This window comes from Camelus ferus, chromosome 21 (assembly GCF_009834535.1).
Source record: "Camelus ferus isolate YT-003-E chromosome 21, BCGSAC_Cfer_1.0, whole genome shotgun sequence".
NCBI classification, from domain to species: Eukaryota; Metazoa; Chordata; class Mammalia; order Artiodactyla; family Camelidae; genus Camelus; species Camelus ferus.
The window spans coordinates 4,497,035-4,520,239 of record NC_045716.1 but is presented as its reverse complement, the minus strand read 5'-3'; the positions used below and the strand labels follow the sequence as shown (position 1 = coordinate 4,520,239).

At 32.8% G+C, this 23,205-nt stretch overlaps 1 protein-coding gene across 7 annotated transcripts in view; it reads left to right on the top strand.

Moving 5' to 3' along the window:
• Nucleotides 1-22,278, top strand: part of TOR1AIP1 (torsin 1A interacting protein 1) — a 36,513-nt gene extending 14,235 nt beyond the window's left edge. For 4 of the 7 annotated variants that reach the window (XM_032463618.1, XM_032463619.1, XM_032463622.1 and 1 more), the window contains 8 exons: nt 6,388-6,429; nt 7,194-7,280; nt 9,755-9,811; nt 11,907-11,948; nt 12,511-12,579; nt 17,356-17,400; nt 17,750-17,806; nt 20,320-22,278. In XM_032463618.1, the coding sequence (XP_032319509.1) occupies nt 6,388-6,429; nt 7,194-7,280; nt 9,755-9,811; nt 11,907-11,948; nt 12,511-12,579; nt 17,356-17,400; nt 17,750-17,806; nt 20,320-21,107 (1,187 nt within the window). In that variant the 3' untranslated portion in view covers nt 21,108-22,278. The remainder of the gene's footprint in view (nt 1-6,387; nt 6,430-7,193; nt 7,281-9,754; nt 9,812-11,906; nt 11,949-12,510; nt 12,580-17,355; nt 17,401-17,749; nt 17,807-20,319) is intronic. The other 3 variants (XM_032463621.1, XM_032463625.1, XM_032463623.1) reach the window with 2 other exon arrangements.
• Nucleotides 22,279-23,205: the final 927 nt, after the last annotated feature.

Below are 23,205 nucleotides of genomic sequence, written 5' to 3'. Positions count from 1 at the left end.
AAATTTATGAACAGAAGGAATACTTTACGAGAGGTGTTGAAATTCTAAAAAAGAGACAAATTTTTGAGCTGAAGAATGCAGTAAAATTAAAAACACATTAGAAAGTATTAGAAATAGAGCAAGCCACATACAGAATTAGTGAGCTCTAAGATATAAATCTAGAAATAATACAAGTAGAAGAGGGAAGTGAAATAATATATTTTTAAAATGAGGAAATCCTGTGAGAGCTGTCCAACTCTTTTTGGAAAGGCAGCATTAGGATAATGGGTATCTCGGAAGGAGAATAGAGGTAGAAGAGAACAGAGAGATTATTTAAAGAAGTAGCTGAGAACTTCCCAAACTGAGGAAGGAACTGGGTATACAAACCCATGAAGCTAAGAGAATAATACCTATTTACCTCTATGCAAAAAGACCTCCTCTAAGAGAATAATTTTTCAGAAGTCAATGACAGCATTTGAAAGGCAGCCAGGGAAAAAAGGATGGTGACCTACAAAGGAACCCCCATTAGGCTATTAGTAGATTTCTCAGCAGAAACCCTAGAGGCCACAAGGGAATAGAATGATGCTGTGAAAATACTGAAAGATAAAAATTGTCATCCAATAATACTCTATTCAGCAAAGTTGTCATTCATATATAAAGGACAAATAGACTTTCCCAAACAAACAGAAGCTGAGGGAGTCCATCCCCATTAGATCTGCCTTAAAGGAGATGTTGAAAGGAGCTCTTCAACCAGAAACAAAATGGCCACAATATACAGAACTTTGAGCAAGGTGAGAAATAGAACCAGAAAATTACAACTCTCTATCAAAATAGGTTTTTAGACACTCTATTATAGCATAAAGGTTAAAAGGAGAAAAAAAACCATAAATATAGCTATCTCACTTGGATACCAAACTCACAACATAAAGAGGGGTAATTTAAGAAAACAACATAAAAGGAGAAGAGGAAAAGGACAACTTGTATAGGTAAATAAGGGTAAGATACTATCAGTAGAAAAAGGACTATTTTAACTGAGATGTTTCTACATACCATAGGGTAAACACAGCATAAACACAGAGCAAAGACACAAGACATAACAAAAGAGGATACAGAAAAATATCGTAGAAAACCACCAAACCAAAATGGTAGACATAAACACAAGAAAGAAACAATGGAGATATAGACCAACCAGAAAACAGTAGATAAAATGGCAATACTAAGTCCTTATCAGTAATCACCCTAAGTATAAATGGATTGCATTCACCTATCAAAAGGCACAGAGTGGTTGGATGAATTGAAAAAACAGCTCCAGGTTGTCTCTAGGAGACAGATCTCAGCTGCAAAGACAAATATAGGCTAAAAGTGATGGAGTGGAAGATGATATGCCAAGCAAATAGCCAAAAAAAAACTGGAGTAGCCATACGCATGTCAGAAAAAAACAGACTTCAAGCCAAAGAAGATAAGAAGAGACAAAAATGGATCAGCATATAATGATAAAGGGGACAATTTATCAAGGAGACATAATAGTGATTAATATATATGCATCTAAAATAGGAGCACCAAAATATAAAGCAATTATTAACAGACCTAAAGGGAGAAGTTGACAGCAACATAATAATAGTAGAGGACTTTAACACCCCACTTTAACATCAATAAATATATCCAGACAGAAAGTCAACAGGGAAACACTGGCCTTAAATGAAACATTAAGATGGATTTGATTTCTAAAGAGTATCTGTCCAAATGCAGCAGAATATGCATTCTTCTCACACACACATGAAACTTTCTCAAGGATAGACTATATGTTGGAACACAAAACAAGTCCTGGTAAATTTAAGAAGATTGAAATCATGTGATTCATATTCTCTGATCACAATGGGCTGAAACTAGAAATCAACTCCTAGAAGAAAACTAGAAAAACCACAAATTGTGGAGACTGAACAACATGCTGTTGAACAATGACTGGGTCGATAAAGAAATTAAAGGAGAAATTAAAAATTACGTGAGAAAAACAAAAATGAAAATACAACATACCAAGATCTATGGAAAGCCATTAAAGCATTACTAAGAGGGAAGTTTATAACAATAAGGCTTACTTCAAGAAACAAGAATAATCTCAATCTAATCTTACACCTAAAGTAACTAGAAAAGGAACAATTGAAGCCCAAAGTTAGTAGAATTAAGGAAAAAATAAAAATCAGAGCAGAAATACATGAAATAGAGACTAAAAAGACAGTAGAAAAGATCAATGAAACTAAGAGCTAGTTCCTTGAAAAGATAAACTGACAAACTATTAGCTAGACTCACTGAGAGAAAACAAGAGGGGGCCTTGATAAATAGAAACAAATGAGGAGTAATAAGAGATACCACAGAAATTCAAAGGATTATATGAGAATATTATGAACAGCTGTATACCAACAAACTGGACAACCTAGAAAAAATGGACAAATTCTTAAAATCATACAACCTTCCAAGATTGAATCAGTAAGAAATAGAAAATCTAAATAGACTAATCACTTGTACAGAGATTGAAACAGTAATCAAAAAGCTCCCCTCCCCACAAAAAAATAGTCCAGGATAGGATGGTTTCACAACTGAATTCTACCAAACGTTCAAAATAGATTTAATACCTATCTTCAAACTATGCCATAAAACTGAAGAGAAGGGAATACTTCCTAACTCATTTTAAATAAGAAGCCAATATCACCGTGATACCAAAACCAGACAATGACAGCACAGCAAAAGAAAATTACAGGCCAGTATATCTGAAGAACATAGATGCAAAATATTAGCAAACCAAATTCAACAATACATCAAAAAAATCATATGCCATAATTGAGATTTAGTCCATGCAAGGATGATTCCATATTTACAAATCAATCAGTGTGATTGATACACTGCCTTAGCAAAATGAAGGATAAAAGCCATATAATCATCTTAATAGATGCAGAAAAGCATTTGACAAGGCTCAACACCTATTTATAATAACTCAATTAAGTGTGTATTGTAGGGACGTACTTCAATGTAATAAAACCCATATATGATAAACCCACATCTAGCATCATACTTCATATTGAAAATTTGAAAGCTATCCCTCTAAGAAGAGGAACAAGGCAAGGATGCCCGTTCTTGCCACTTTTACTGAACATAGTATTGGAAGTCATAGCCAGAGCAGTTGGGTAATAAAAAGAAATAAAAGCCATCCAAATTGGAAAGGGAGAAATAAACTCACTATTTTTAGATATTATTTTATATATAGAAAATCCTAGAGACTTCATCAAAAATGCTAGAAATAATAAATGAATACAGTAAAGTTGCAGGGTACAAAATCAATATACAAAAATCTGTAGCATTTCTATATGCTAACAGTGAGCTAGCAGAGAGAGAAATTAAGAAAGCAACAACTCTTATAATTACAACATAAATAATAAAAATACCTAGAAATAGATTGAATCCAGGAGGTAAAAGATGTGTGCACTGAAAACTATAAGACATTTTTGAATTGAAGAAAGAAAGAAATGGAAAGACTCACAGACTGGAAGAATTAACATTGTCAAAATGTACTTATTACTGAAAGTAATCTATAGATTCAGTGCAATCCCTATCAAAATCTCCAGGACAAATTTTCATAGAAATAGAATAAACAATTTTAAAACTTACGTGGAACTACAAAAGACTGCAAATAGCCAAAGCAATCCTGAGAAAAAGGACAAAGCTGGAGGTATCACACTCCCTGATTGTAAACTAGACTACAAAGACATAGTAATAGAAACAGCATGATACTGGCAGAAAAATAGATATGTAGATCAGTGGAACAGAATTGAGAGACCATTAATTTCCAAAAATAAACAGCTCACACAATTCAATGTCAAAAGAAAAACCCAATCAAAAAATGGACAGAAGACCTAAAAAGACCTGTCTCCAAAGAAGACATACAGATGGCCACTAGTCACATAAAAGATGCTCAACATTGCTAATTATTAGAGAAATGCATCAAAACTACAATGAGGTATCACCTCATATGGGTCAGAATGGCCATCATCAAAAAGTCTACAAATAATAAATGCTGGAGAGGGTGTTGAGAAAAGGGAACCCTCTTACAGTGTTGATGAGAATGTAAATTGGTGCAGCCACTATGGAAAACAATACAGAGGTTCCTTAAAAAACTAAAAATAGAGTTACCATATGATCCAGTAATTCCACTCCTGGGCATATATCCAGACAAGATGAGAACTCTAAGTCAAAAAGATACGTGCATCCTGATGTTCATAGCAGCACTATTTACAATAGCCAATATATGGAAGCAACCTAAGTGCTCATCAACAGATGAATGGATAAAGAAGATATGGTAGATGTATACAATGAAATACTACTCATTTGTGGCAATGTGGATGGGCCTTGAGATATGTAGATTTATATGAATAAAACTACAAAACTTGATAAGATGATAAGATGAAGTCAAAGAACTACTAAGTAAGTGGGGAGATATTCCATGTTTATGGATAGGAGGACTTAATATTGTCAAGATATCATTTCTTCCCAATGCAATCCCAATCAAAATCCCAGCAAGTTAATTCATGGGTATTGGTAAATTGGTCCTAAAGTTTATATGGAGAAATAAAAGACTCAGAAGAGCTAATACAATATTGAAGAACAAAGTAGAAGGACAGGACTCAACTTCAAGCTAAACTAAACCTAAAACTACAGTAATTGAGGCAGTATGGTATTGGCAAAAGAAAAGATAAGGAGGTCATTGGACTAGAATAAAAAGCCCCTAAGTAGACCCCACGTATAGTCAACTGATCTCTGACAAAGGAACAAAAGCAATACAATGGGACAGAGTCTTCAACAAATGGTACTGCTACAACTGGACATCCACTTGCAAAAAAAAAAAAAAAAAAAAAAGAAGAGTCTAAATACAGACCTTCCACCTTTTGCAAAAATTAACTCAACATAGATCACAGACCTAGATGTAAACACAAAATTATAAAACTCCTAGAAGATAACAGGAGAAAACCTAGGCGACCTTGGATATGATGATGCCTTTTTAGATATAAACCAAAGGGGCATGATCCATGAAGGAAATCATTGATAAGCTGAAATGACATGAACCATTGATTCTTAAGAAAATATCTCTTGTTTGTATGCTATGTGAATAGCTGTATAAGTGAATAAAGCAAAACTGCTGTACAAAAAAGTACTCATATAATAGTTATGCGCTTAGAAAATAAAACTTCAAAAAGGGAACAATACCTTTTTATATGAATGGAAGTATTTATAAATTTTAAGGAAATAACACTAAGACAAGTTTGACTTTCCATTTTTCTGCTTGAAAAAAAGATGAAAGGTCAGTCTTTCTAAGGAAAGAGTAACAGTGCTACTAATAATTTTCTCAGGGTTTTTTTTTCTGTGGCAAAAATGTTGGCAAATGCTGTTTTGCACTTGCTACTATTGAGTAAGAGGAGTTTGACTAGTATTATACCAATCTAACTAAACTGATTTGAAAAAAATATTTCTAAATTCACCATATAGTGTGTTGACAGTTGCCTTTTACAATACAGGCAAAAGCAAAGAGGGGTTAAAAGCAAATAGGCGTTAAAATTAAGAGAGGAAAATGCTGGAAGCAAAAGAAACTTTTCAGCTTTGTGGAAGGAGTCTGGTTCATGCTACTTCTCCTCACATATTGCTCAGCAGTATTTTAGCCCAATTATGCAATAACTGCATTTGGGTATATCTTCCTTTATTAAAAAAAAATTCAGAATAGCCCATGTAAAAATAGTGCATTTTAAGTTTGACAGGTTTTGCTTATGTATCTTTGTCCAAATTCTCTGGATGAGAAATAGTCTATGTGGACCTGCTGAAAGTAGGAGAATTTCTTTCTTACCTTTAGATACACCAGTGCATTGAAGAACTGGATTTTCGGTTCTACTTGTATGGTTGGCCTTTGAATGGAGTGCAGGGCATCTAGCAAATAGGAGAGTGAGAATACTGTGAATTTGCTTATCAACAGTTTCATGTTTTCTATATTTTATAGTACAAATAGACCTCTGGGTGAAGGAAAATTAAACTCTTTCTGATTCTAGTTTGTAGTAGACTTAATTCCTGAAATAATGTAAAGGAAAAAATAGATTCTTTTTTTAATGATTTAACAGAAAAAAAAGTTTAAATGGTGTGATGTTATGTTCACTTTTTAAAATGGATGCTCTTAGTGGGGAAGGTATAGCTCAAAGTGGTAAAGCACAGGCTTAGCATCCATGAGGTCCTGGGTTCAATCCCCGGTACCTCCTCTGAAAAAAGAAAGTAAATTAACAGTAAACCTAATTACCACCCCCCCAAATGGATGCTCTTATTTATTCCTGAGCTTTAGCTTTTGATGTTATATACAACATGTATGCTTTTGTCTTCTAGAAGCCACCAGTGTCCAAGAGAAGGTGAATTTCTCTGAAGAAGGTATTTTCTTTTAAAATATCGTGCAATATATTCTAAATCTTTTTTGTTGTTGTTAGCATTAGAAGCAATTTTGATAGGTACTTAAGAGAGAACAGAAAATAGTGTCCTTTTCTTCAGGGGAAAAAAGAATTCACATTTATCTGAACTCTTGAATGGATAGATAAATTAGGATACAATGAGTGATAATCGCCCTTATGTGCATTTTAAGCAACTTTTGCCCTGTTGAGTTAATTTAAGCAAAGCTAATATTTTCAGTTTCTGGCATATGCTGGCCTTTGATTATGATATTAAAATGATCAGTTTTTCAAATTCTTATAACCAGGCTGTGTTTGAATACTACAGTAAAACTTAGTCCATTTTCAAACTTTGCATAATCTGAGATTGTTACCTGCATACTGAAATGTTTGTGTGTGGGTGTGGGCATACTATACCATATGTGCTTCTCCTCCCCACGGAGTAAAACTTTCCTTCTATTTAATGCTCATTTGTTTACTCTTTGCCTCTACATTAAAGCCTCAGAGTGTAATCTTGCTGATATTACTCTGAATATTTGGGGCATAATTATATACCCCAGAGAACATAAAATGTTTTTAGCTTATCTACAACTTTGTGACTCAGAATAGTAAACATAATAAGTGGCAGTTATACACCTGATATTTTAAAAGGCTTCATTTTAAGGTTGAATTACTTGTTTTTGTTTTTTAATCCAGATCTGTAGAGCCTTGGAATACAAACTATACTCGTGTATTTTTACTTCTTTTTAGGAGAAACTGAAGAAAACGATCAAGACAGCTCTGACAGTGATGTTTCTACTATTAAAGTCAGATCCAGGGATTCTGTTGAGTCTGAAGGTAACATTGCTTTATGTACATATGACTTTTATCTTAGGAGCTGTATTTTTAGTTAAAATATAAAGAATTTATGTGAACTTATTTTTTTAAAAAAATACTTTAAAGTATTTATTAAAACTAATTTTTAAAGAGTTTTTTAAAAGTTTAACTTTTTAATATTTATTAAAATTACTTATTTCATATATACATTTAATTGGTAGTACAATGTCATGTAATGTCTAAACAAATAAATCACTTTTATTTTGCTTTGATATTTCTAGAACATAAGATTTTTGTTCTCAAGAATTATTTGTAGTTTTTTAAAAAAATTTTATAGAGGAACTGATTCACAACAGACTCACAGACATAGAATACAGACTTGTGGTTCCCAGTGGGGAGGGGGATTTGTGGGTTAAACTGGGAGTTTGAGATATACTGACAGGTATATATAAAATAGGTAAGTTTATACTGTATAGCACAGGAAAATATATTCAGTATCTTGTAGTAGCTCACAGTGAAAAAGAATATGAAAATGAATATACGTATGACTGAAGAATTGTGCTGTACACCAGAAATTGATACAACATTGTAAACTGACTATAACTCAATGAAAAAAAAATTTGGCATCTGAACAAAAAAAACTGATATCACACTGGCATTGACTCACTACACACTGTCAGGAGTGTTAGTTAGCTTTAGGAAGTTTTTGTTTTTGTTTTTTTTTTTGCTTTTCTTTTTCTAGTTCTTTTAGCTGGTGGGTTAGATTGTTTATTTGAGATTGTTCTTCTTTTTTGAAAGGAAGTTTTAATATACTTAGATTACTACTTTTGTCTCTGGATTGCTCAAATTCACACCAAATTAGCAACAACAGTTTCTGATTATCCATGTAAATTTATATTGAAATTTATTTAAGGAAAGAACTGACTGAAGAGAAAAAACACCAACTTGAGGCTTATGAGGGTGCTGATCAAATTTGTAAACTTCGTAAATAATGAGTAATTTTATGTTTTAATAGTCCCATGGAAGATTAAGTCTCCATTTTTCACTCACCTCCTTTTGAGAATTTCTATAATCCTACGTTTTACTTAATCATTCCACTTTAAAAATAAGCTCAGAAGCTAGTTTATGGGCATGTGGTATTCTGTATATTTCCCACCCTTCCTCATTTTCCCCCATTCTTTCTTTTTTTTTTTTAAAGTACAGTTACAAAGTGTCAATTTCTGGTGTACAGCACAATGTCCCAGTCACGCATATACATACGTATATTCATTCCCTGTTCTTCCTTGATACAGAAATCCAAAGGAGACATGCAACATCCTAGCATAGTGGTTAAGAACACGTTCTCTGGAGCCAGAATCCCTAGGTTTCACTCCTCCACTACTAGGTTTGTGCCCTCAGGCAATTGCTTAACTTTTATGCTCCTCAGTTTTCTCACCTGGCTTATTGTAAGGTTAAATTACTTAGAAAGTACCTGGCACATAGTAAACACTCAAATTAAGTCCTGTTATTAGTTTTCGTATGTGCTTCATAAAGCTCTAAAAATTAGAGACTGATTAAGCCATTCTTGTGGCCAGTAGTTTGATGCCATTGGTACCATTGCTACCCTTTGAAATACATAAATCCCAGGCTCTGTGATCCCTTTAGAGTTCTGGTAAGTTCTTATTGAAGCACACAGACACCATGCAAGAGAAGACTCTAGCTAAAGAACAAAGAGGTGAGGCATCAGAATAAGAATACTAATTTTTCAGACTATCTTCTGGGCCAGTTATAACCGAAGAGGTACAAGAAGATACATCACAGTGAAGGAAGAAAATATTAGAGTTTCATGTATATTTATTTTTTATTTCATCCATTTAGAATATCTATTTTTGTTTGTTTTACAGTAATACATATTAGTTAATATTTTAGTGATTCATGTATGTAATGTTAGAAATATGTTTTGGAGATTGATGCTCAAAACTTTTTTAGTAAAAGGAGCGCACTAACAAAAATACTTAGCCACCTCCTGGATGTGTCAAATGCTTTTGCCTCCAAGATAGCAGTCTGGTCACTTTTAAACAGATTTTGTTACAAATTCCACTTTTAAATGAAGAAAAAGTTTGAAGAAGGGAAGACTAAAATACATAGTGTATTGACCAGTTGCAAGAAAATTTTGAGGCGAAATGGATAGTAATGATTTCAAGAAGATCCATTATTATAAACTTTAAGAATTTTCCTCAACTCAAAGGTTTCATTATCTCCTTTACGTCATGCAATGTTCTATGGCTTCTTTTATTTTTTTCTTTAAAAAGAAAAGATAGATAATTAAATTTTTAGATATAACATGACCCTTTAGAAACTATTTTTTTAAATAAATTACATGTCCAAGTGTTGAATTCCCTAGGGTTTGTGTGAATATTTTTTGCTCTTTTGATTACTCATTGTTCTTTGGTAAAATGTGCACTTAAAAAGTTAAATAAGCTCTATAGTGTACTATATTTCTTTTTCATTTTTAGACCAAACCATTAGATCATCAAGTCAATATCCAGAATCACTTTGGCAGTCATCACAAAGTAAGTAAAACCATAATTTACATCCTTAAAAGTCTGTCTGTTGTGGGTGTGGTGAAATGCTGTTCTTGTTTTTGAAGATCCTCTTTTGCAATTTAACGTAAAATGTTGAAATAAAGGTAGAGTGAGTTCTAAAAAAAGAAATTCATCTTGCATCTTGACTTTCCTTCTTGAGTTAATCATCTCTGTGCCCAAACTTGAATTTGAATTGAAAAAACAAAAAAACTGCTTTCTATGATGCGTTGAATGTCCTTGCTTGCAATATAAATTTGTTGATTGTTTTAGTTTAATTAAGGTATTAGTTTGAGCCTTGATGGTATGATTTCAACCATTGCAAATGTTGCAAAAGTCTGGAAGGATGAATAAATAAGTGATAAATCAGGTATAGTAAAAAGTTAATGGTAAGTTAGGTGGTGGGTATATAAAAGTTTTACAGCCTTGCTTACAGCTTTGAAAATTTTCATTTTCAAAGAAAATGTAATGCACAAAAAAGATTGGAAAGTAATATAATCGGGTTGGTAGAATCATTGTTGACATTTTTCTTTTACCTTTTTTCTGTATTTTGCAGATAACCTACAATTGATACGTATTTCTTAGGTTAAGCAGAAATTATTCTGTTTTCTTTTCCCATTTTTTAATCAATTCCCAGAACTCAAATTAATTATTGATCAACCAGAAATACCCTTGAATGTAAAATCTTCAAGACTTTTTTTCCTTCCACATCAATATTTTTAAAATATGAGACTGTATTTAAAGAAAAAGTCTTTGGAAATCTGTTTCATAATCGCTGTGCTCATTGAATTCTACTTTATATGTGTGTATATATGTATCTGTTGTTTTAGTCTTTAGTAGGTTCTGGGTTTGGAGTTTAAACTGAGACAAAACAAAAGCAACTGAAACAGAAATAAGTCATTTGTGGAAAATGACTTTTGAATCATCTTAATATATTTGCCCTTTATTTTTCTAAATCTTTGGTCTTTGGAAGCTCTGAAATTTGTCTCCCTGTATTAATTATGCTATACTCTTGCAGTGGAATACATTTCAGTTATGGAAAATGAGTTATTTATATACAGTTAGGTGATCAGTATATATTTCCTTGAATCTAAGATGCCACTGCTTTTACATATCACTGAGAAAGAAAGAAAATGCAGTTAAAGTGTGACATATTGTTGATTATAAGATGCAGCCCTAAATCAGAGGTGTTTTTTAAAAATTACTTCTTCAGAATCAATGAAAGACAATATAATGTCTACTTTTTAGATAAGTACCTTGTTAGACTGAATACAAATCTGGTATCTACATCTATCTGACTTATTCACCATGGTTTTCCTACAATGTTTTGCACATAGTAGGCACTTAATAGATACTAATGAATTTTTAAGTTATGCATTTTTAAAATGGTGCATTTCTGTACAGCTAGCATATATTGCATTTGTAGTCAGAGAAAAATAAAGTTGAACATAAAGTTATACTGATACTTGAATTAGAGGGTAGAAGTAAATTTCTTTAGGGCAGATTTGGAAATGTACCCTGTTACAATTGTAATATCATTTTTTTATTATCCCACTGTATCATTTTACAGTTGTACTTAGATACCATCCCAAACATGAAGTAGAATCTTTCACTTCATAACTACTTTGCAGTGTTCACAAATTTGCTTATATAGTATATACTGTTATATATGAACTGCCTGCATTTATATTCTCTGTCATACTACCTTTAGATATGTAATCTTGAACAAATTAACAATTTCAGTTTCCATATTTGTAAAATAGGAATAACAGTATCCACCACATAAAGTGTGAGAATTAATAAAATTGTACTCGGTACCTGGTAAATATTCAGTACTTTTAGCCATTATTTTGATGATGTTGATCTTAAAGCTGGCTTCTTATTATCTGATTCCTGAACATTTTGAAGTTTAGGAAAGGGAAAATACATACATATTGTATATGTTTGGGACTAATAAAAGAAAGTTTTGATTTTTGTTTGTTTTTGGATATGGTATCCATAGTAAACAAGCAAAATGTCTATGCAACTTCTTCATTTTTTTTAATTTCCAAATATTCTATGACTTAATCTCTGTTTTCTGTTTCAGGTCGAAACTACACAGCTTTTGATAAGCAACCATTAGTGCTTAGTAAGTGGTTGGTTGTCTATTCTTTTATCATTTAAGCAATTCTAACCCAATCTTTTTCTGCCAACAAAAATTTAAATAGGATTTTAAGTCATTCTGCCCTCTTTGCCTTTTAATCCACCACAAATTGGTACTATAGGTGATAATTACTCTGTGATGTGGAAATGTGTTCAGGGCTATTTTACTGAAAATAACTTATTTATGAAAGTAAATGGTTAGCTTTTTTCTTAATTTACACTGAAGTGTTAATGAAGTTCAAGTGTTAATGAACACAGTCATTCTCAGAGATCATAGCAAAGGACTTGCACGTAGTTTTGTCTCTTCGGAGATTATGTATTTATTTGCTGCCTCTTTTGCTGTGGGAAGTGGTTCATTCTCACTGATGTGATCCTTTGACAGTATCTTTTAGTTTTGAACTATTACTGCCTTTTGTGTCTTTTCTCCCCAACTTTGTTTTGCTTTTCTGATGAATTTACCTTAGAACACTGGGGTATAGTATATATTTTCAAACTGTGTGAACTGATAGCTTGTTATATATATATATGTATGTATATATTTACCTCAGGCTCGGGATATCACAAAACCCCTCAGGAATGGATTGAACACGCCACAAGAATAAGGACTAGGATGAAAAGTAAGTTGATGAATCTCTACCTGTTATTGAAGTAATTTTAAGATTACTTTCTGTTTTCTTGATTATTTAATATATAAAATTATTTAGTTCTTCAGATAAGCATTCGGGTTGTTTGTGATTTCATTTATAAGGAAATCTATGATTACTGGTTTAGTTATTTCCTTCTACTTGGACTAGCAGGAGATGGACTGGGTGTAAAGTGTAGACGGTGGTGTAAGAAAACCAGTAGATAATGGGTCTGTACTTGACAGACTGTCAGTTCTATCTAGCAACAGTACGATCTGTACATGAAAATGAAACTCTACTCTTTTGACATTACCTGTTTGTTACTTTTAACAGATTATGTACTTTAACACTTTTTACTGAGTTATAATCATTTTAAAATATTGTATCAAATTCCAGTGTAGAGCACAATTTTTCAGTTATACATGAACATATATATATTCATTGTCACATTTTTTTTCGCTGTGAGCTACCACAAGGTCTTGTATATATTTCCCTGTGCTATACAGTATAATCTTGTTTATCTATTCTGCATATGCCTATCAGTGTCTACAAATTTTGAAATCCCAGATTATTTACTTTTATATAAATAACCACTTAGAGCAGCTTTATGTACTTATTTCAAGTAATAGAGGCTGAAATTTTTAAATTGTATTTTCATGTTTAGGTTTAGGAAGGATTAAATGTCACAGGATTTAAGAAATAACATAAGTAAACGTGATAAAACAATCATACTTTGAATTCAGTGTCTATTGTAATTTCTATAGTAGTGTGTCCACATTAAACCTTAATTGTATAAAAAAAAAATCCATGCCATGCCGTAAGTGACCTTTAACCACTATCCCTTACTCATGTAACCACAGTAGGTCTCAAGGTCATCAGGTGGCCCCTTATATTTCATTTAGACGATATAAAAATCTGCATCATATAGCTCTTACTCACGAAATAACTAACTATAATTGGACAAGAGGCTTTGTTTTTCCATTAGTAAAGTAGCAATGGTCACAATTAATTTTTCCCCAGCAGTGGAGTTTTACCCTACATATAAGTGAGTTCTTTAACTGCCTGAAACTCAAATAGCTTTTTGCCCTTGCCGTACTGTTGGTTGTCATTTCTTATTGCTGTATATACACTTGCTATTAGAAGCCTATTTCCTCTTAAAATTTGTTCTCCTGACCTATTATAGTTAGGAAACCAAGTATTAATCATTCAGCTTCTTAGGATTATGTTTTCACCCAGTATTAAAAATTAAAACTTATTTTAAAGATCAGATCTGAGAGATATTCTTGGAAGCAGAACTGCCTGAGTTTAAGTATATACATCCTATGAAAAGCTCAGAGACTTCTTATGTTATTTCTTATTTTAACTATATATTTTGTATAATTAGTAGCAGATAAATTACTTCCAGAAAAGTGTAAGACACACTGTTGTCAAAAAAAAGTTTGTGTTTTTATTTATTCTAATAAGACAACTGTACAAGTGAAATGCAGAAGGGAAAATAAATATTTTGAAGGTTTGGTTGGAATGTAGAAATAATCTTTGGTTGCTAAATTGATAGCTCGTTTTTAGTATTTTTGCATTCTGTTTGCAATCCTACTTTGTCTTAAGTTTGTATATTTGTTATGGCTTAAATAGTTACATACTGGTTGATAGCCATCTACCATAAATATAGGACTGTGAGAGTTAAATAGAAATTATATAGCAGAAGTTTGCAGGTACAGATACCAGAATTTTTTAGATTTCTGACCACATGAGGACTTTAAGAACAATGAACAGGAAGAAAATATTTTCAAAGTAGAAGGCTGCAGTGATTTTTCAAACAGCCTTGTAGATTCCTCTTTAATCCAAGATGATTTGAAAAAATTTTTCCTTGGCATTCCAAATTTCATATCTCATTGTCTTAACTATACAATTCTACCTGCTTCAGTGAGAAAAAACAATTATTTTCAGATTTAGTTATTGGCAAGAATCTGGGACTTTAGATCATTATTCTGACCCTGTGTTAGCACCCTATCTATCTCTGGTTAGATAGGTCCCAGTTCAGGTTTCTGCCTATATCCAAACCTTTTGGGAAAGATAGAACCACTGTCTTTATTTTTCCTGTTTCCCAGATGATAGAACGGTGAGAATGAGGAACACTGTCTGTGGAGAGTCAGACCTCTGAATCTATGCTTCATTAATACATATATGCTTTAGAATCTGTCTTTAAAAGTGGTGTAGAGAAAAGAGGGAAGTTTAGAGTTAGAATTACTGGGTTCCAGTCCCAGCTTTTCTACTTACTAATTGAGTTATCTTGGTAAATAAAGTCACTTAACCTTGGTGAACCTCAATTTTCCTAACTTTAAAGTAGGAACTATAGTGCCTATAACTAGGTTATTTAATTAGATTATTTTATATGTGAACATAATTTTTTAAGTCTAAATACCACATAATTAATGCTTATTTATTGTTAACAGTGTATTATGTAATAATCAGTAGTAATAACTGAAAGATTCATGCCCTCTGCTCTTGACTTTATAGAGTGATTTTACTATATTCTTCATACTAGAAAAGCTTTGACCTTTACCTTTTTAAAAAAAAATTTTTTTTAGGAATTTTTATTATTGTCTTCAATAATATTTTTAATAAGGATAGAGATTACCTTTTAGACAATGCCCTGCCTCAGCAGCATTTACCCTGCTAAATTTGTTTGTGTTCTATGGACTATACAAGTATTAACTCTCTGTTCTCTTCTATAGGGGTACTCTCTTATATCATTTTATAGTATAAAATGGTAGTTCCATTTTTAACTTTCTGAGGAGCCACCATACTCTTTTCCATAGTGGTTGCACTAACTTATATTCCCACCAACAGTGTATAGGGGTTCCCTTTTCTCCACATCGTCTCCATATACCTTGGTTTTTTGATAATAGCCACATCACATTTGATAACGTGAGGTGATACCTCATTGTGATTTTGATCACATGTGTCACTGTGCTTATTAAGTTTGATGTAATCCCATGGTGTGTTTTTACTTTTGTTTCCCGTGCTTTTGGTGCACATCCAAGAAATCATTGTCAAAGCCAACTTCAAGAAGCTTTTTCTCTTATGTTTCTTCTGGGAGTTTTATTGTTTGGGTTTTTATTGTTTAAGTCTTTAGTCCATTTTGAGTTGATTTTTGTGGATGGTATGAGATCCAATTTCATTTTTTTGTATGTAGTTATCCAGTCTTCCCAATACCGTTTATTGAGGAGACTGTCCTTTCCCCCTTGTGTATTCTTGGCACCCTTGTCGACAATCAATTGACCATATATATCTTCATGGGTTTATTTTTGACTCTGTTTTCTCTTCCGTTGGTCTGTATGTCTTTTTATGGTAGTACCATAATGCTGTGATTACTCTAGCTTTGTGATATATTTTGAAATCAGGAAGTGTGATACTCCAGCTTTATTCTTCTTGCTCAGATTTGACACAACATTGTAAAATGACTATAACTCAATAAAAAAAAGTTTTAAAAAAAGTTGGCTATTTTGGGGGTCTTTTGTGGCTCCATATGAATTTTAGGATTGTTTTTTATTTCTGTAAAAAATGCATTGGAATTTTGATAGGGATTGCACTGAATCTATAGAATGCTTTGAGTAGTATGGATATTTTAAGAATATTAATTCTCCAGTTCATGACCATGGGATGTCTTTCCTTTAACTTGTGTAGGCTTTTCTTTCATCAGTGTTTTAGAGGTTTCAGTAATAAGTCTTTCACCTTGGTTAAGCTTATTCCTAAATATTTTATTCTTGTTGATATTGTTGTAAATGGAAATTTTTCTTAGTTGTGTTTGTGTTAATTTTTTTTAAATTTTGTGTTCTGAGTCATATAAATGTTACATATGTTTCATAATAGCAATTATTTAGCTATTCTTCATCATTAATATCATCATAGTATATAGCATTGTACAGCACTTTTATATATTATCTCATTTGATCTTTGTAGTCATGAGTGAGGTGTTCAAGATAAACATTATCTGATGGATTTTTTTTTTCTGTTTTAGTTAAGTCAGTTGTGACTTTTGGTGACCTAACTTAGAAACTTCTAAGGATGCAATTTCTTAGCTAAACTGGTATTTGCAAAACAATATGCCTATAGAGTTAAGGTTGATGTTATTTTGTTTCATTTGATGTTTTTTTGTCATATGACCAAAAATAAGGCTATTTTTGTATCTTAGCAGTGCTAATTTTATCCCTCCAGTTTATTCCAGTTTTCCTCAAATGAAAGCTGTTGATAAACACCAGGGAAAGTACTTACATAAAAGTTATAAAACTTCAAGCAAGTGACAGGTGGCAGTATTGGTAAATGTAGATCATACGAATGAGAAACTCCACCTCTTCGCCCTCTGAATCCTGTCCTTCCATTTCCTCTCTCTTAGATGTCAAAATCTGTGACCATGCCAAGAATGAAGGAGGAAATAAGGAAAGAGTTGGGATAGTTTTTAATTTGTTTTCTAAAGTAATAATGAAAATAGAGATTGAATGGAATTATGAGAAAATTATTTTGAAATCTATTGTTTTACCACAAGCTAAAACAAAATTACTGGTCTATTAACAGAAATGGTGAAAAGTTTTTAATGTAATTTTTAGAATATTATTGGTATTTGAAATGGTCAGAAGCACCAGAGGAAATATTCGAAACAGTCTGAGGTAGAAAATAGTGAGGATTAAGATTGCATTTTATCTTAAAACTCTTATCCAGAGAGCTCAGTAATCCATAATCCATATTTTGTCCTTCTTTGCCTCTTTTCAGCATCATCACCAAGCAAGAGTTCAATATATGGCAGTTTTTCAGATGGTATAATGTGTTTCCTTTTATTATAGTTGTTCTTATTTTCTTTGTCCTCTTAACTTTGTCCCAGAAGTTTCACCACTCCCACTAAATAATTTGGGTCAAATACTTCAAGGCTTTTTCACAATACTGATATACTAAGAGTATGCTTTTTACATACCATAAATAATTATGAAATAGGTCCTGTTTCTCAAGCAGCTGTCAATCTCATGGGCACTCAGAGCTTCTGCATTTTCTTCTGTTTCTGGCTGGTCTCTGCCTTATTTTCTCTTGGTGGAATTTGTATTTTCCTTTTCTATTGGAAACACTGAAATTATGAAACATAAACTGATAGTCTCTATTACTTTATCATTAGATGACACTGTTCTGAAATCAGATCTTGGAAACCAGTCTCCATCAACCTCCAGCCAACGTAAGTTTATCTATTCAGTTTTTATTAAATGAGTCTCTAAAATTGGTGATCATGGTGGTTTTTAAATTTTTTTTTCACACCAAATAACTTCATGCTATTTGAAGAATGGTATTTTAAGCACTATAAAGGAAAAGGTGTATGTATATACTAGCAGGGAAATCTTTAAGGACAAACTGTATGAAACAACATCTGGTTTTCCCCTACACTTTATTATCCATAAGACCTAAAGTAAAAATTAATAATTAAGCAACTAATACTATTAACCAATTGAACCTCACCGAGTTAGAAGAAAGATGCACATAGCATAGTAGTTTTTAGAGTTTAAAGAACTGTATTTGAATTAGATTGGACCGCTTACCTTCTGTATAGCCTTCGGGGAAGTTTGTTTAATTCTCTAAGTCTGCTTATTATCCTGAATGAGTACTAAGAAAATAACAGTGATTTTCAGACTCTTTGGTCTCAATACCACTTTCCACTAGCAAAATTAATAAATACCCCAAGAGAGCTTTTTTATTTAATATGTCCATATTTATCTAGAAATTAAAATTAAAAAGAAATTTAAATGTTTATTAATTTATTTTTAAATAATTTAGTAAGAAGAATGATAGCTTACTTCGTGTTTTTTCTAATCTTTTTAATGCCTGGCTTAATAAAATGAAGCTGGAGTCTCATATCTGCTTCTGTATTTAACCTGTTAAAGTATATTGTTTTGGTTGAAGTTATCTGCAAAAATCCAGCTTTAAACAGATACATAAAATTATAATAGCCTTCAGACAGTTGTGGATATTCTGTTTTGATATTCTCTAAAACTCAACAAGTGGTAGTTTCTAAATGTTATTTGAAATGTGAAATCTGAAACAATTTTAATGAACTTTTTGTGTTCTGTTACATTAAAATCCATTGGTCTTTCTTGTACTTTGTATGAGTATGCACTAGTCATTTGGAAAATGTTGTTTCACTAAGTTATGTAGATCTTCCAAATGTTGACACACTTGTAATACAAGATAAAAAGATAGCATTTGTTAGTATCACCACCAATCTCAAGACAAAAAAGTCTTAACTATTGGAAGCCGTTAAGCTCATAATGGCAGATACAATACTTTCCCACAATCCTAATTTTCACTTGAAACCTTGAATTTTAGAATTGGAAACAAATATTGTCAGTTCTCTTAGAAGCAACAAGCTCAACTTTGTTCATTTTCAAGAAAATGTCTTCCAGATACAAAAGTCTGACTAAGCATAGTTTGTCACTTGGTCTTTCGAGTAAAAATCCTGTGAAAAAAGCACCTGTTCAGCCCACAGCTAAGGTGCGCACAGTTCTTTCCCTGGGGCAGCCGTGCTGTGCTCTGTGTCAGAAGTGCTTTATGTGTACTTTCCATTTCTTCACATAGGATGTTAAGATTTGTACTCGAGGATTGAGTTTTAATAAGATAAATAATTTTAACTGCTTCATGAATTACGTTCTTAAGTGAAACTGATAATCTTTAATGCATGGCTATGAAAGTACAAGGACAGTTTGCTGCCATTGCCCAATGGTTCATCTAAATCATGAGTTGTTTTTTCTACCATAGCTTTTTGCACCATCAGTGCAGATGTCAACATGGTGGAAAAAGTCAAATAACATCTTAGTGTTAGGAGGATGGCTTTAACCTCAAGGACCTCCCTGAAGAGATCTTGAGATACTCCACCAACCACACTTTGAGAACTGTTGCTCTAAAAAGTCCATGGTAAAATAATAAAAATGAAATTTTTTTAAGAAAGAAAAAAAAAACAGGAGGTCTGTGGTACAATTATTAGTCTAAAGCAGTCAATCAATAAATAGAAAGTGTAAAAGTACTGTTGCTGTCATATTAAATGATTAAATGAAAAAAATTTTTTTAAATAAATGATTAAATGAGATGGTATATGAGAATGTGCTTTATAAACTGAAAAGCACTAGATGAATGTAAATAATTATCATCATTGCCAGTTAATAACTAGGAATGAGTTGAAAACTAAATTTTGCTAGTGTTAACTTGCAACCCCAAAGGATGGCATCAGTGCAATTAAAAGGACAGCTAGCTATTATAATATACGGAAGATTTCACTTACAGTGCATCTTTTTCTTTATCCCTTTATGTACTTCCAGAACATCCCACATTTCTAAATTTAAAATTATTTTTGTAAAGTGTCTTTGAATATTGTTTACCTCCCAAATATTAGCAGCAGTGGTAATAATAGTTTTGCTTTATAAATTATATTCTTTCTGACTTGGCATTTGCCATTTCCTATATTTAAGTTCTCCTTTTTCCTCTAAGATTTTTTTATCATTTTGACATTGATGAGACATAGGCACACTCATAATTTAAAACACCTGTGATAAATTATCTCTTTAAGGAAGTAAATTATTCAGCTCCCTTCTTTAATTCCTTCCTCTTTTATCTATATGTTTATAAAGATTCATATTGGCTTTAAAAGTCACTTGCCCTTGAATCTAAGAAAATAATACTTGTATCTCTTTTTTTCCTGAGCAGACGTGACTGGACAACACAAAAGTGCATCTTTTGTCCAGATGAAGTGGTGGTGGCCACTTGTTCTGATAGCTGCTCTTGTCATTGGGAGTTTTTGGTTCACTCCTACTCCTGAGGCAGAAACCACTGCTGTTCAAGAGTTCCAGAACCAGATGAAGCAACTTATGAACAAGTACCAAAGTCAAGACGAGAAGCTGTGGGAAAGGAGCCTGACATTCCTGAAAAAACATCTTAATAGCTCCCAGCCTCGGCCTCATCCTGCTATCTTGCTGCTCACTGCTGCCCGAGATGCTGAGGAAGCACTCAAGTGTCTGAGTGAGCAAATTGCCGATGCCTATTCTTCCTTCCGCAGCGTTCCTGCCATCCGGATTGATGGGGCAGGCAAAGCTACTCAAGACAGTGACACTGTCAAACAAGAGGTAGATCAGGAACTGACCAACGGATTCACAAACGGCCAGAGTGCAGCCGTGGTACACCGCTTCGAGTCACTGCCTGCAGGCTCTGCTTTGATCTTCTATAAGTATTGTGACCATGAAAATGCAGCCTTCAAAGATGTAGCCTTAGTCCTGACTGTCTTGTTGGAGGAGGAGACACTTGAAACCAGTCTAGGCCTAAAGGAAATTGAAGAAAAAGTGAGGGACTTCCTCAAAGTAAAGTTCACCAATTCTGACACACCCAACTCCTACAAACATATGGACCCAGACAAATTGAGTGGACTCTGGAGCCGCATTTCTCACTTAGTCCTGCCTGTACAACCTGAAAATGACCTGAAAAGCGGTATCTGCTTATAAGGGGTGAAAATCATGTCCCAAGTGAATTTTTCAGTCTTTGTAACCAGAGACAGAATTCGGAGCTCTTTTTGGAAGAACTGGTTTCTTTTTAAAGGAAGTTAACTTCTTAAGTAAACATGGAACATCTAAATTGTGTATTCAACCTAATTATCTGTTACTTGAGAGAATCATTTCCCTGTTTCGATTGAAATTCTGTGTTAATGATATCTGAGGACTGTAGATTATATGCGGTCTCACTGAGGATCTGCTTAGGTTCTGGGTTGAGTCATTATTGCTGTGGTATGACCAGTGGGAGGGATAGGCTCTTTTTTATGAATCCCCAATTTTTTTAACTTTGTTTTTTTTCTTTTCTGCAGAGTTTGTTGAGTTATTAGTAAGGCAGCTCCCTAAATGTGACTGTGGATTTTCCCTGTTTTATTCTCTTTTATATCATTTAGATGTGAATTCCTTAGTCAGCTTCTGCTTTTGGAACAAAAGTAATGAAAGGTCATCTGAGTGTGTGTTTGGACTTTTTTTCTTTTTTTTGGAGGGAAGGGAGGAGGAGACCAGGAAAAAGAAGTTGTGGAATGGGGAAGGAAAAGGGGGAAAAATCTTCAAGGTGAAATGTTAAAATACGCCACTGAGACTTAGGGTTAGTCACACATGAACTCCATTCTCAGTGAATTCTGTTGGGATTTGTTTTTCATTTATCATTTACTTTCCTTTAAGAAATTTTTGGTCCTCCCAAAGATTTTGAAGTATGTATATGATGAAATTTAGTATATTTGTTTACTTGGCTCTTAAGAATGTGTACATTCAGAGCAGTTTATTTTGGTCACATCCTGAAAGTTTTGTTAAGAAATATAATTTCAAGAATTGGCAAACCACTTACTAACCAGCTTTCCTGGGCTGTTGAAGAAGGATTTGATTTTCTGCATGTCTACTTACTGCATTTGAAGTCCTTTACTGACACTTACAGCAAATAGATATACTGTGCACAGGATAAATTCTGTTGACTGCCTCCAGCCAAAAGGAAAGTGAAGCTTACCGTAGGTGCAGAATGTTAAGGTGTACTGCTGTGTATTACTGTACTGCTACAGTATTTCAGTTTTAACTTTGCATCTCTAACTGAGCTCTCTCATTTGTCAGCTGCTTTGGTTTTCTTAGATTCTTAAAGTTCTGGATCCACCTTTTTGTGTGTGTGTGTGTGTGTGTCTACAAACCTTTAAATGAAAATACTGTTTTTAGAATGCTAGATCCTCTCATTGGCTTCACCGTATACCTTCTGAGGATCCCATGACTGATGGTGGAGTGTGGCCTGGTTTCTTCCCACTAGGCCCACCAGTATTCATAAATTGACACCCCTTGTTATAATTTGTTCCTGTCAGAAGTCAGATATTCTGATTTATAGAGGATTCTAAAACAAAGAGTTTTTGAAAGGCTTATTTTATATATATATATATATATATATATATATATATATTATGAATAAACAAACATTTTTATTAAGTGTTTCATTGACCAAAATAATTTCAAAGTAATTAATATTACTTATATCAGGAAAAAAAATCATTGTAGCAGCTGATCTGTAAATGACTTTAAAAGCTATTTTAGTAACTTAAATAAATTTACTTTCTTGGTTTGTATTCTCTGTGTTATAAACTTAATGATTCATATACCTATTTAAAAATTATTCCTAGAGTTTTCTTTACTCTTGAACAATTTTAGTGACTTCTGCTAGAAGAAAGGCCAAAGAATTCGAGCCGTTCACAAGTACATTGGTAGGAAATACAATCATGTTTTTCTAGTCCATCCAGGGATTTTGAATTATCACTAAAATGGAATTAATTTGGAGATTCCCAACTTAGCAAAAAAATCTGCACCAGTGTTTTCCAAATTTTTTATTCTCACCTCCCTAAAGAGTCTTTTTAGATTTTTTTCCCCTAATCATCTGCTCCCATGAAATTTTAATACCACATATATACTGGATGTATGTTTTTATGCTTTATATATACAAAGAGTAAGATTTTTTTGCCCCCACTGAAAATGCATATTCAAGAATATCTGTATTTTAAAAAATCTGTATTTTAGATCATTGATGCCTAAAACATCCTGCTTT